This window comes from Asparagus officinalis, chromosome 3 (assembly GCF_001876935.1).
Source record: "Asparagus officinalis chromosome 3, Aspof.V1, whole genome shotgun sequence".
Lineage (NCBI taxonomy): Eukaryota > Viridiplantae > Streptophyta > Magnoliopsida > Asparagales > Asparagaceae > Asparagus > Asparagus officinalis.
This window is the reverse complement of record NC_033796.1, coordinates 27,894,151-27,909,332: the sequence shown is the minus strand read 5'-3', so window position 1 is coordinate 27,909,332 and position 15,182 is coordinate 27,894,151. Positions and strand designations below refer to the sequence as shown.

Genomic DNA, 15,182 nt, shown 5'->3' with positions numbered 1-15,182 from the left:
CCACGTGCGCCAGCCATCTAATTTCTGGGGAAAATTTTTGGTTTCAGTTAGGTCCCACAGACCAACAAAACAAGAAACCCTAGGATTTAACTAAGTCCAAGTCTACTGTTGCCCATGACCACTAATCTCAACCTTTAGATGAACAATTTTTCATGATAATTTGTTAATGACCGTCGGTTCAGTGGGTAGGTAGCCTATGCAGCTCAACTTCCAACGTGCAAAGTGACATGCAAAGTTATTTTATACGTATAGTTATATGCAAAATAAATAAATAAATAAATAAATAAATTGTTAATATATATATATATATAGGTTAGAAAACATTAGAGAGATGTTGAAAGCAGAACGGAATTCAATTCACCCCCACCAAGCAATCTATCTCTCTCTATATAACTTTCTCTTTCATTGATATTTATTTAAAAACGGAAAATTAAAGCCATTTGTTAGCCCACACGTAGCATCAAGCTCTGGTGCAACAATTTCTTTGTCTTCTCTCTTACTAACGAGAAAATATGCAACACTTTACTCTTTCGTTTCTTCATATAATAATCTCGTTTATCTCATAACAGATCCATTGTCCCTAACCATTGTCTTCATCCGATCAATATATATAACCTTACCCTCTCTATCCAATCTAATTATCTTCTTGTTCGTCTACTTAGCTTGCAAGAACTAAACACAGCAAATTATATAAAGAAATTAATCAAGAGATATGTGCACGAGAGGCCATTGGAGGCCAGCAGAAGATGAGAAGCTCAAGGAGCTTGTCGCCCGATACGGTCCTCATAATTGGAACGCCATCGCTGAGAAGCTTCAAGGGAGATCAGGTTCAAATATTTCTATATATTACTAATTAGGGTTTCATCTGTAGTTATATATATATTTCTTTATTGTGTTTTACTTCTGAAACCCTAATTACTGTAATAGGAAAGAGTTGTCGGTTGAGATGGTTCAACCAACTGGATCCAAGAATCAACAGAAGCCCCTTCACTGAAGAGGAAGAGGAAAGGCTTCTTGCTTCTCATCGAATCCATGGTAACCGCTGGGCTATTATAGCTAGATTGTTCCCAGGGCGCACCGACAACGCTGTTAAGAATCACTGGCATGTAATCATGGCAAGAAAGTGCAGAGAGAGATCAAGATTTCATTCAAAGAAGTTTGATCATCACTATAAAGAAGAGAAATTGAAACAAGGATTTTCCAGCTTGTTGCCCTTTACTGAGAATTACCATAGGCAACATGACAACTCCAGAGAATTAATGATTAAAGGTAATTAATTAAGCTACGGAAATCGATTTGTTCATGTGCGAATAAAAATAAAAATTTATAGGTAATGATATTATCATTATTATTTTTGCAGATAATGATAATAAGATCGAGTTTTATGATTTTCTTCAAGTGAACACTGAGTCTAGTGATTCGAAGTGCCGTTCAGGAGTAGAGGAAGAGCAAGAGGAGGATGAGGAGGCCAAAAAAGAGGATGGTATTCCTTTTATAGATTTCTTGGGTATTAGAGAAGGAAATTATGTGACCTAGTTTATTGATGTTAATATAGGGAAGAAGAGTAACTATTAGGACTTACTATACAGATGTAAATGCTTCATAAGAAGGATGTAACATAGTTATGTAGAGCAAACTCTTGGAAAATATTTGAAAGAGTTAGCTTCTCTGCAGTAAATTATGGCTTTTCATATATTTCCCTCTCTCTTTTTTGCATTCACACACAGTTATAACAATAATCAATAAGATCATCTCAATCTAGAAGTTTTTTAGTTGGAGGGTCATGTTCGACAATTGTTAATTTTCACTAGAACTGATTAGATTATAGATTCACATGATATACATGGTTTTGTCATTTACGATTAGTAGTTACAGTCATTTTGATCTTTTGTGAAATTAAAAAATGATGCAAGTTTTCCCTCATAAGAAATTGACTTACTACCTTAGATTTTGGTGTGTGAACAGCATGATAGCTACAAATCTTTCCTCCAACAACATCCACCAGAGGAAACAAAAGGTATTCTCTCTTAGCCTGGTACACTGAATAGAAATTTAAATTTACTGCTTACTCTTGCTGCACCTAAAAACATTTCTACTACTTTTAAGTCTTTTTAAGTAAAAAATATGCATGATGTACAGTTTGATAACTCAGTTCGTTTACAAGGTTCTGACACAATTTCATAGAACTTCTGTTGATGTTAAACTAACTAATTAAAACTAGAATCTTACAGGTTAAGTGGACATGTCACTGAAAGTCACATTATGAAAATAACATGTATATTATGTATATATTTTCTGTTTAGTTATAATTTGAAGACAGAGAATGGATTTGTTCTCTGTAGTTTTTAGAGTATGAGTGATGTATTAGTAGATTAGAATTTTTTTGTATTCTCAGTTCAAGCTGAGAATCTTGATGTGCTGATTTTTTCACATTTGGATGATGAATAAATAACTTTTCATTGACCAAAAAAAAAATAATTTGGATCACAGAAGACGCACATGATTTCTTCAAAAATATTCAGTAATGGGAATTTCATGGTTACAGTTTGCAAAATTTTATTCTCTCATACATGGGAATCAATTCATTATATATATTTATATATATATATATATATATAACCTCTCCAACATTTGAAATTCGTAATTAATAGTTTTTCATGCGCTCATTTATCTATGTACATATATGTACTTTAACGTAATTGTATAATGCTAATATTAGAATCTACATTTTATGTTCCGCATATAACAATCTGCAAATGATGTGTGTGTGTATATATATATGTGCCATTTCATAGTTTAATTGAACACAATTGATGATAATACTTCCTCAATTGTAAAAGCAGAAAAGTTATGCAGTACATTCTTCATAGATGGAGGTCATTTTCTTACATATGTATAAATCTAGTATTTCTTATATAATAACTTGAAAAGCTTGTCACATAATGTGAATAGTATTTCATTCATCAGTACTAGTTGAATAATAATTGCTCATATGTAAAGATATATATTACATCATTCCCCAGATCATTCATGCATACATATCTACACACGCACATGATGGTAGAGACTAATTAGGGATAGTAAAGATTAATTTTCAATAGCAAAGAGAATTTATAACCTATAGTTACTTCATTGCTAGCTTTAGGATTTTGTCTACATGTATCTAGTATAAATATATAAGCTTTAATTACCTTAAAGTCTCTACCACTGCATAAAAAATTTAAAGTTATGGTGAAGGTTGATGTTTATATTTTTATATTCTAACACGTTCACATAGATTGAATGCTATTTTTATGGAGTGAAAACTTAGACTTGAACAGCAGTATTATTATTTTTAAAAACCCGCTTTAAATTAATTGTCAGTAGGAATTTAAATTGTGATGTCATCTTAATGTCATTGTAACTGCACCAGAACTCTAAAGTGATGGTGAGGATTGAAAATTATATTTTTATATGTTAACGAATTAATTGCATTTAGCACTCTACCGCGAACTGCACATATATTAGATGTGTTATAAGTACATTTAATAGGATTAATATAATAATTAAATACATTATCGTAATTAAATAACTATTTAATTATGGTTTGATATATCAAATATTTCCACAAGAATTATGTTCAGGTATACTCGATTTCAAAGTAGAACTTACCCACACGTGTATGTGCACTCCATGCTGTGACATATTGTCATGGAGAGAGAGAGAGAGAGAGAGAGAGAAAAGTGGAGTTTTTTTTTGGGTGTTGAGTTGAGAGGAGTGCTGAACACTAAGAAATATATTGTTATTATTTCTTTAGTGGTACAAACTCACTATACTCTCAAATACAAATACTCTCTCTCTCTCTCTCTCTCTCTCTCTCTCTCTCTCTCTCTCTCTCTTTGCTACTGGGATGGATTTAACACAAACCCTGGGGATGGGGGGGGGTTATTTATAACATTGGTTTATGGTAGATAAACACTATTAGGATTAGGTGATTACTGTAGCTAGGTAGGTGGGGGATAGGTGTGACTGCTGAATTTCAACACTCCCCCTCAGCAGCGACTTCTCTATCCACGAGTCCAAGCTGACTTCAAAATTTTGCAAACTTTAAAGTACTCAGTGTTTTGGTGAATATGTCAGCCATTTGTTTGTTTGTCCTGATTGGCTTCATTACAATCTCCTCTTGAAGAACTTTCTCTCGAAGAAAGTGATGATGTACTTCGATGTGTTTCGTCCTAGCATGAAAAACTAGATTTCTGCCAATGGTATTGCAGACTGATTATCACAATGTAAAGCTACTGAGTAGTTTATGGACTGATGTAGGTCTCTCATTAACTAAAAAAGTCATGTGCTTTCCTGAGCTGCCATCGCTACTGATCTGTACTCCGCCTCTGTAGTTGACAGTGACATCGTTGACTGTCTTTTGCTACACCAAGATATAGCCGCTAAACCGTGACTAAACATGCATCTGGTAGTAGACCTTTGAGTGTCATGATCTCCAACGTAGTCAGCGTCACAATAGCCATAGACCTCACATACTTCTCCTTTCTTATACATGAAACCATAGTTAATTGTACCCTTGATGTACTGTAGGCAGTGAAAATTACCTAGGTGTCAAAGCCCGCAGAGCTCAACCCCTCCTTATTGAGCTTGCCTACAGAGCTTGACATCGCCTGTTCATTGAGCTCGCTCATAGAGCTCAATCTTGCCTGTTAATTGAGCTCGCCCGCAGAGCTCAATCTCACCTGATTGTTGAGCTCGTCAGCACGAGCTCAACCCCTCCTGTTTGCTATACTCGTCAGCACGAGTCAGACTCGCCTGATTGTTGAGCTCTCCCGTCGAGCTCAACCCCACCTGAATGCTTTGCTCGCCAGCATGAGCCAAGCCCGCCTACAGGGAGTTCGTCCGCATAAACTCGACTTGTCTAGGAACGCCAGCTCTTGCATTGGAGGGGCCTACTAGCCGATCCAGCATGTTCGCTAAGCTCGCCTGATCATTCAGACAGCCCTCGAGCTCACTCGTAGCTTTGCCAACATTGTCTGAGCAATGCAAGCGGGCTGTTTGCTTATGGGAGTGGGCATACCCACTTCCCACATCCTGGGTGATGATGGGGCATGGCTTTCATCACTCTTATAGCGGTCACATCCCACAGCTAGGGGGGTATGGTACTCCTCACACGTTGGTGGTCATATCCCATAAATCAAAGGGTGACCCATGCCACCCCTTGCATATTTAAAGTCTCCTTTGTCAACGTGAAGGGGGCTGGCAGGCTGATTATGGATTGGATTGACTGTGCATTCTTCATTTTCATGGCTCTTCAATCAGAGACTTGTTTTGGCTCACTTGCTTGTTAGAACATTCCTAGCTGTAAGTTTAGATTGTTGAGATAGACTCGATCTGAACTCTCAGATTTGAGGCTCATTAGCTCTTTGCAAACTCTTGCAATCATAGCCCTCTCCAAGCTTTTGGCCTTGATATTTCTCAAGCTCGGGTAGTTGAACTAAACCTCAGGAGCTTTTACTACGTACTAAAGCTCAATAACAACTTCAGTCAGATCGTCCAAGGAAAGTAAACTCAGCGCGAGCACTGAGAGAGGCGTCCTACCGCTGCCAACGAACCCACGTTAAACAAGGAGGGTCATTCCCTTCTCCTCTGTTGTAAACATTAATCATTAGTTTGTAATAAGCCAATCTTATAAATACAAACGACCTCTCAAACGGGAAGTCAATTTTTACACCCAACAGAAGATGGCGACCACAGTAGGAGGAACCGTTTCTTCAACCAAAATGGTGGTGGCGCAATTCGACAAAATTATGGCGGGGATAACCGTTGAGTCACTCGTGATCGAGTTCAAGGAGTACTTATCTTCATCCTCTTCTGGCGATAATGTGTCTTGCAAGTGCTACAGAGTTGTGCGTGTGGCCCAGCCCCAAGTGGCAGAGGCAACCACGTCAGAGAACTCTGCCCGAGCAAGCACAGGAGGTTCTATCTCCTCCAAAGAGGCAACCACGTCAGAGAACTCTGCCCGAGCAAGCACAGGAGGTTCTATCTCCTCCAAGCCCATCATGGCCGAGCCGAAGGCAAAGGATGCAGGTTCAAGGGCTGCTCGATGGGTCGTTGAACGATCCTCGCAGGCCCCCATGCAAGAGGAGACCTTGGTGCGCGTCGGCGACCTCGTCTTTGCCGTCGACATAAGTCGCCCCCTCTCCAAAAGAGCCAAGCAGCAACGATGACAAGCTCTCACCCGCCAAAAGACTCAAGCCCACGTTCTCTATGACGGCCTGAATTACTATTCACGTCTAAGAGACCCGAGCTAAAACGTAAGGCTTTCAATTTTAGCGAACTGAATCGATCAGGCAAGTCCCCCAATTCAGGCGAACTTGACAAGTTAGGCGGGATTAGCTCTACAAGCCGACTGCCTATTTCAGGCGAGCCTTACCATGATGGACTTCACCAACAGGCCCAAGCTCGTCTGTCAAGCCAAAAGACCCAAGTCCCTGAATCAGGTGAGTTGAGAAAATCGTGTGAGCCCCCAGTTCGGGCAGGCTTCGCTTTACGGGCCATTTTCGTAACTCAGGCGACCCCATCTATTCAGGTGGGCTCCCTTATAGTAGCAGAGTTCCCCATCTGGATGGACTCCGCAACTCAGGCGAGCCCACCTACACAGGCGGGCTCCGCTCTTCAGGCGAGCTTCCTAAATCTAGCGAACTTCGCAAATATGGTGAACTTTGTAGTTTAGTCAGACTTCATAAACAAGTGAACTTCATCAAGCTCGCTTGACGACCCAAGTTCGTGAGATGCCCGAACTCCGCCAACAGGCCCAAGTTTGCCAAAAGGCCCAAGTTCATCTTGTAGGCTGTCTAAAAATCACAATAGATAGCTGATCCCCATCAAAACACCGATGATGGAAGTTACACTCTGACGACTTCCAGAAGGTTACAATTTGAAGACTTTCACGTAGATCGCTAAATGTTACAATCTGACGACCTTCACGACAACTGATGGAAGCTCTAATCAAACAGCCTTCATAATCAACATCGAGAGTTACAATCTGACGACTCTTGCATATCAAAGAGCTAAAGCAAAGATTACAAAATGACGATCTTTGCAACGCTTCGACAGAAAGAGACTACAAATCGACGGTCTCTTCAAATCAAACTGTGGAAGTCCTCCCCGCACACCAGCATCAAGACGCATCGTGTTCATAGCCACGAACGCAGCTCAACGCAGCTCATACCGCAGCTCCAAGCGCAGCTCAAACGCAACTCTAAAAGTTGCAAACGCAGCTCCAAAAGCTGCAAACGCAGCTCAAATTCGGCCGCCAACGCAGCTCATGTTCGGCCGCCAACGCAACTTCCAAATTGCTGTAAACGCAGCCTTCAAACGCTGTAAACGCAGGTCACATCCAGCTCCAAACGCAGGTCAGATCCGCTGCCAAACGCAGCTCTTAAATCGTACAAACGCAGCTTCCAAATTGCTGTAAACGCAGCTCAGATCCGCTGCCAAACGTAGCTCTTAAATCACTGCAAATGAGCTTCCAAACGCTGCGTCCGAGCTTCCAGATGCTGCGTTCAAGCTTTTAGGCATTGCGTTTGGACACAGAATTCATGCCAGAACGTGGGCCTGCGTTTGACTCGTTCAAACACGAGCTGAACGGTTCCAAAACAGTTTCCCACGATCTGAGGGGATCACAACTCCACTCAGGAGTGATTTAAGGGGCGTGTACATCCCATTAGCCCCACTTAGGAGCGAATTAAGGAGGTGGTTACACCCCTTAATCCCCTATAAATAACTGAAAATCAATTCAGTTAAGGGGTCGGTTGGAACTTCTTGGCTCGTCAACAGGATCCTTAGAGCATTTCTGGAGCTTTGGAGATCGGCAACAAGATCTTCTTCATCCTTGGCTTATAACTGACTTTCGGTTAAATCAACTCTTTCATAGAGTTTCAAACTCGTTCAGAGTTCTCCACAACGTCAAATCGTGAGGAGAAGACCACGTTTCAGTGAAACAAGACGTCGGATCGTCAACGAGAAGCAAACTCGACGCGAGCATTCGAGGGAGGTATCTCATCGCCACCGTGAAGAACCCAGAATTAAACAAAAGGGAGAATCTCTGTCGATCCTCTTCTCTTTTATAATCAGGAAATCCAATTGTAACTGAGATTAAAGGAATATAAATCAATTTTCCTTCGTTTCTTTTACTGCAAATTTTCCCACAAACACATCTGCAAGCCAACCTTCGCCAGAAAGGCGAAACAGCAGCTCGCCAGACCGGTTCACTACACCAAGCTCACCCAACAGACGGGCCTCGCCATGCTGAACTCGGTCGACAGGCCCAAGCTCGCCTGTCAAGGCAAGCTCATTAGATTCCAGCACTTGCGGATCCCAGAGAATGCCTGACTCGCAAATGTACTATACGCAAGGCAATCCCTCGGTGGCGTTGTGAGAAGCTTATTATGGCGGTACTCGCTGGATGTCGGTGTGGTGCGGTGTCAAGACATCCTCGCCAAAGAAGCAATTGTCAGAAGAGACAATCTTCCGATGATGGGGAGCTCCCCGTCACAACTGTCAACATGATAGGGAAGTCCAGGGCCATTGAGCGTGAAGGAATCTACCAACACGCTCGCACCTAAATAGGGGTGGCCATTCCGTTTGACTACACGCACCTAGCGTCCGTCTCTGATGGCGACGATGATGATTGCTCGATAATGGCGACGTCGCGAACCTCAAGCTCAGTTCTGGGCAAGCACGCCAATGTGCACATGACCAACACCCCTGATGAGATATCCAGGAGACTCGACGAGAAACAATAAACCATCAACTCCCTGAAGGAGATGTTGGAGCAGCTTCTAAGCGAGAAGAAGAAGAAGAAAGATAGGACTTCGTGGACTTCACGAAAATCCTCAAAGCACAAAGAGCGGGTGCTTACTCTTTCTCACTCCTCATCCGAGTCATCTAGAGGATCGTTATCTTCGGGTTATATTCCAAGAGACAAAAGCTCGACGAGTTCCAAAACCAACTCGATGCCTTGAAACTCCAAAAGCGCATGAACAAGCTGGGGGTTCTCAGACCATATACGATCAAATGAGATACAGTCTCCTACCCGGTGAAGTTTTGGCCACTGGACCTCCTGTAGTTTAACGGTAAGGGTTCTCCTACCTAGTATATCTACTACTTTCAGGCGCAAACTGGACACATAATAGGGAATGATCCTATTATGACTCGACTGTTCATTGGCACCCTCAAGGGGATCACTTTTGAAAGATTCCGTAGATTGGAGCCTCAATCCATCACATGCTGGAAGGACACGGAAAGGCTCTTCATGGCCAGATTCTTTGATGATGACAAAGAAGTATCTATATTCACCCTGCTAGCTGCAAAGTAGAAGAAGACAGAGTTTGTGAGCCACTTTGTCAAGAGATTCATGAACCGATCACTGTATACACGTGATCAGGTTTCTGAGGCCACTCTCATTGAGTGTGCTAGAATAATCTCTCCATTGACATCTATCTAATATGAGTGAATTCGTAGCTCGCTCGTGGAAAGACTTAATCCGACAAGGAGAACAAGTCGAGAGGATGCTTAGGCGCATGGATGCTGAAAAGCCGTATGAATTTCGAGGAGGTGAAGACCAAGATACCTTGGTGGTGGAAACCACCTCCTCATCCAAACCCTCTTCATGATAGAGGGGCAATGCTTCGAAGTACAAGAAGCCCACGATGGCACCAACCGAGTTCGCCAACTTGAACCCAAACTATGGGCCAACTGTGAAGACTTGGCTACTACTGTTTTCGTCGAAAATTGGTTTCATTGATGATTCCATTAAACTTCGATTGTTTACAGAGAATTACAATGAAAAATAAGAAAATTACAATTCTCGATAAAATAACACAGAAATCGTTTATCGACTCCTGTTTTTGTGGGACTTTGCCTGTGCCGGGAGTGCTTTGACTCGTGAACCACCAAATCACAGATTATGAGGGGGTTTAGAGATTCTTCCTTCGTTTATCGAAGTAAAAATTTGAAGTGAATATCTTATCGATGTAAGATGTTCACTTTTCCAAAGATCAAGTCTGAGCTTAGATCTCTAGGAATCACCAAACGTTGTTTACGAAAGGCGAAAACTCTCTTTCTCTTCCTTAAAATTATCAAAAGCTCAAGTCTCTATGCTCCAATCTGCACTCTATGCTTGGCTCCCCCCTTTTTCCCGTGTATATGGAGGTATTTATAGTGATAAAGGTGCATGACTACTGAAATGGGGGTAAAATAACCAACCAGCTATATTTCCTTTGGGCGCGTCAATCATAGGTGGCGTGGCTGAAGAGATTATGACTGGTTGGTTATTTTACCCCCATTTCAGCAGTCATGCACCTTTATCACTATAAACACCTCCATTTACATTCAAGTGAGTTTCGTACTTTGTAAAACTACTCTTTACAACAAAAATCAAATTACAAGCTCCTTAGAAACAAATGCAGGATCGTTGTTTGGATCGCTGCTTGCGTGGGATCTTTGCCTGTGTCGGGGGTGCGTTAGCCCATGGACCACCGATTCAGAGATTCTGATTGAATCGTGAAGGTTTTAGAAATTCTTCCTTCGTTTATCGAAGTAAGAATCTTTAAGCGAATATCTTATCGATGTAAGATGTTCACTCTTCCAAAGATCAAGTCAGAGCTTAGATCTTTGGGAATCGCCAAAAGCTTCTTGAAAGTGTTTATGAAGAATGAAGGCTCTCTCTCTTCTTCAAAATTATCAAAAGTCCAAGTCTCTATGCTCCAATCTGCTCTCTGTGCTTGGCTCCCCCCTTTTTCCCGTGTATATGGAGGTATGTATAGTGATAAAGGTGCATAACTGCTGAAATGGGGGTAAAATAACCAACCAGCCATATTCCCTTTGGGCGCGTCAGTCATAGGTGGCGCGGCTGAAGAGATTCCTTTGACGCGGCAGTCGTTGCTGGCGCGGTCAAAGGAGTGGTTCCTATTTAGTTTTGTAACCGCCATCCCACGACTTTTAACTCCTTAAATGTCACGATTTTCGTGGGTAGTGGGCATGATTTTCGCTTGTAACTGCTTCCCCCATGTTCATAAGTGACCTCCAGTAGTTAATAAGCCATGTGGGCCACATAAAACTCGAGAAAACTGTCAAAAATAACATTTTCACTTCTCAGTGGCCGCGGCAGTAGGCGGTGACGCGCGTTGCCGCGGCAGTTGCCACTGCCGCGCACCTCTCGGGTATTTTAGCTCTAACTTCCTCATCCGATGTCGGAATGGGGTGATTCAAGATGCGTTGGAAAGCTGACGAACAGATCTACAACTTTTGTCTTATCAGATTCTTCAGATTTTTATCATATCATAGATTAAATGTATAAGACATTTCCACATCAGTCGCCACTGACGCGCACCTCCGAGACCGTTTGTCCTGTCTCGGGTATTTTGGCTCTAACTTCCTCGTTCGATGTCAAAATATGGTGATCCAAGATGCGTTGGAAAGCTAACGAAGAGACCTACAACTCCCCATTAGCGCATCACTCTGTTTGCTTGTGTGTCACCTTATACTATCGCACTATTATCGCGTCAGTTATCACTGGCGCGCACCTCCGAGGCAGTTTGCGTTGTCTCGGGTATTTTGGCTCTAACTTCCTCGTCCGATGTCGGAATGAGGTGATACAAGATGTGTTGGAAAGCTAACAAAGAGATCTACAACTCTCTATTAGCGCATCACTCTATTTGCTTGCGCATCACTTTGTACTGCTGCGCTATTGCCGCGTCAGTTATCACTAGCGCGCATCTCTGAGGCAGTTTGCGTTGTCTCGGGTATTTTGGCTCTAACTTCCTCGTCCGATATCAGAATGAGGTGATCTAAGATGCGTTGGAAAACTATCAAAGAGCTCTAAAACTTCCCATAGGTGTGTCACTCTATTTGTGTGCACAACACCTTCCACTGCCTCACCTATGCGCGTTTGTGTTCCTTGTCGTGGGTGTTCATATTGTTCTTCTTTGTTGTTTCACATGTTCCTTTGCTTCTTTTGGCTTTGGATGATCTCCTCTAACTTAGATAGGGATATTCATATCTATAGGTATTTTTATATTCCTACAGATACCCCCTCCAAAGTATCTCAGACTCATTCTTTTATAGAGGAGTCTGGGATACTTTGGATAAGATAGGTTTAATTTCTAACCCCTTCAATACTTAGTTGAGGAGATCGTGTAAAAGAACTTGTGAACGGCTTCAACTCTTGACTTCTTCATCTTTTAGTTTACTCAGTGCTTGTAGAACAGCTAAAATTCTTCCGGTGCTGCGTTTATCGCTTGACCGTTGTCGAAATCTTGAACTGAAACTGATGTTTTGATTTATGAATTAGCTCTTGTCGTTGAACTGATTGTCTTCATTGGGAATTCATATCTAAATCGCAATTGAATCCCCTGGAATCATCCATTAACTTGGAATTTTTTCTTAGCCTTATTTTGGCGAAAATCATTGACGCGTTGACCGGCGGCGTTAACTCAGTTTATCCTCGTGCGTGTACTGGAGTCTACATAGTTTAAGCTCTTAAGGCATTGGAGCATGGGGGAGTAGTTTAGGCTGTAGGACCAATTGTTCAGGTTGGTTCATCTGCAGGTATGGATTTTATTCTGAGTTTGTCAGATAATCAAGTCACGAGACCAACTAATGAAGCTGGTGCGTCAGTGACCATTGTATTTATAGGATTTTTGGCAAACCCTCAGCCATCAATGGATTTGATAAACCTTTACCGACTACCGTTTGAATTGGGCTAGCATATAAATTATTTAAATCCGTCCTGTATGTAACGTTGTACTAAAAAAATAAACTCTCTTAGACTTAGTGCTATGATATTGAATACATAGGCTTTGTCATTAATACGGGAACGTACCACCCGGCGACGTGTGATAGACGTAAATTTATCTCTAATAAGGGATTGAGATAATGTCCCCCACGTATAAAATGTGGATTTGAAAATGTTGATGAGTTAGGTCTTTTTGGTAAAAAGATGAACCCGGCACTGGAGAGGAAGAATTTTATATTTTATCTCCTGGTCGCTTGTTTGTTGGTAGAGATGAACCCGAAATCGGAGAGGAAGAATTTTATATTCTATCTCATTGTCTCTTTTTTGTTGGTAGAGATGAACCCGATACTGGAGAGGAAGAATTTTATATTCTATCTCCTGGTACAAAAGAAACTCAAAATGGGATCTCTACTTTAAGAATCTGAAGGGTGAAACTAAGAGTGTGATCTCCACTTCGAGAATCAAGAAGATTTAGATAACCCTAACTGTTTAAAGGTTTGATTATCCAATCGAAAAAGAGGACTTCTCGTTTATCGAGATGGAACTTTGGTCCTAACTGTTTAAAGGTTTGACCGAATAGAAGTTTGAGACGATCCTAACTGTTAAAAGGTTTGATCATTCAATTTGTGGACCTCTCGTTCATGGAAGGAATCGAGAGGGGATTTTGGATTTTTTGGTCCTAACTGTTTAAATGTTTGATTAAATGGGGATTTGAGACGATCCTAACTATTAAAAGGTTTGATCGTTCAATTTGTGGACCTCTCGTTCATGGAAGGAATCGAGAGGGGATTTTGGCTTTGGTCCTAACTGTTTAAATGTTTGACCAAATGGGGATTTGAGACGATCCTAACTATTAAAAGATTTGATCGTTCAATTTGTGGACCTCTCATTCATGGAAGGAATCGAGAAGAGATTTTGGCTTTGGTCCTAACTGTTTAAAAGTTTGACCAAATAGGGATTTAAGACGATCCTAACTGTTAAAAGGTTTGATCGTTCAATTTGTGGACCTCTCGTTCATGGAAGGAATCAAGAGGGGATTTTGGCTTTGGCCCTAACTGTTTAAAAGTTTGACCAAATGGGGATTTAAGACGATCCTAACTGTTAAAATGTTTGATCGTTCAATTTGTGGACCTTTCGTTCATGGAAGGAATCGAGAGGGGATTTTGGCTTTGGCCCTAACTGTTTAAAAGTTTGACCAAAATGAGAGTGAGGCGATACAAATGACAGTAGGGGTGTCAATTTGCCCAAATCACTGAGAGGGGGTTTCAGTATCAAGTGATAAAACCTTGGCACAAAAAGGGGTTTGACAATCGTCATGGACTGAAATTTTAGGTGTTGTGTCAAAGCTCAACAGTGGGAGTATTAAAGACTCGGACACAGCGGGAGTTTGGGTGGATTTAACCACGAAGCATTTTGGTGGACCCACCATTAGTTAATTTGATTAGTGAGGGATTTTATGGTAGAGGACTGTGAATCATCAAGCACTTCACAATTAGGCCGTAGGAGTTTCGTGAGGAAAGACTAACCTGATGAGGTCATTGAATCTCATCTCAATGAAAGAGTACTTGGATATGATCTAAATCTGAAGAAGTTCAAAAGACAAAAGTTATAGATCTCTTCGTCAGCTTTCTAACGCATCTTGGATCACCTCATTCCGAGATCATACGAGGGAGTTAGAGCCAAAATACCCGAGACAGCATAAACTGCCTCGAAGGTGCGCGCCAGTGATAACTGACGCGGCAATAGCGCAGCGGTACAAGGTGCACAACACCTTCCGTTACCGCACCTATACATGTTAATGTTCCTTGTTACGGGTGTTCATATTGTTCTTCTATGTTGTTTCACCTGTTCCTTTGCTTCTTTTGGTAATGTTCCTTGTTACGGGTGTTCATATTGTTCTTCTATGTTGTTTCACCTGTTCCTTTGCTTCTTTTGGCTTTGGATGATCTCCTCTGACTTAGATAGTATGTTGTTTCACCTGTTCCTTTGCTTCTTTTGGCTTTGGATGATCTCCTCTGACTTAGATAGTGACGTTCATACCTACAGGCATTTTTAGATGTCTATAACTACTGGCCGAAGATGATCGGTGACGCTTAAATGCGTCAATCGTTGGAGAACCTACAACCGACAACAACTTTATTACTCATTCGTAGTGGAGACGTTCTACTCGAATAGGCAATGTCTCGATAGAGGATTTCATCCCTACATCTTTCACTTGGTCAAACATTCCTACAGTTAGGACCAAATCCAAAACCTCCTCTCTATTTCTTCAATGAACGAGAGATCCACTTTTAAAATGGGCGACTAAAACTTTGAACAATTAGGGTCATCCCAAATCTCCTACCTGGTCAAACCTTCCTACAGTTAGGATCAAAGCCAAACTATCAAGTTAAATACC

General features: G+C 41.4%; 1 protein-coding gene across 1 annotated transcript; it reads left to right on the top strand.

The window, feature by feature from the left end:
* LOC109832175 (transcription factor MYB52-like) lies at window positions 442–1,674 on the top strand. The gene is made up of 3 exons (XM_020399608.1): window positions 442–827; window positions 928–1,269; window positions 1,361–1,674. The coding sequence occupies exons 1-3, from the start codon at window positions 713–715 to the stop codon at window positions 1,534–1,536; spliced, it is 633 nt and encodes a 210-aa protein (XP_020255197.1). The 5' UTR covers window positions 442–712; the 3' UTR covers window positions 1,537–1,674.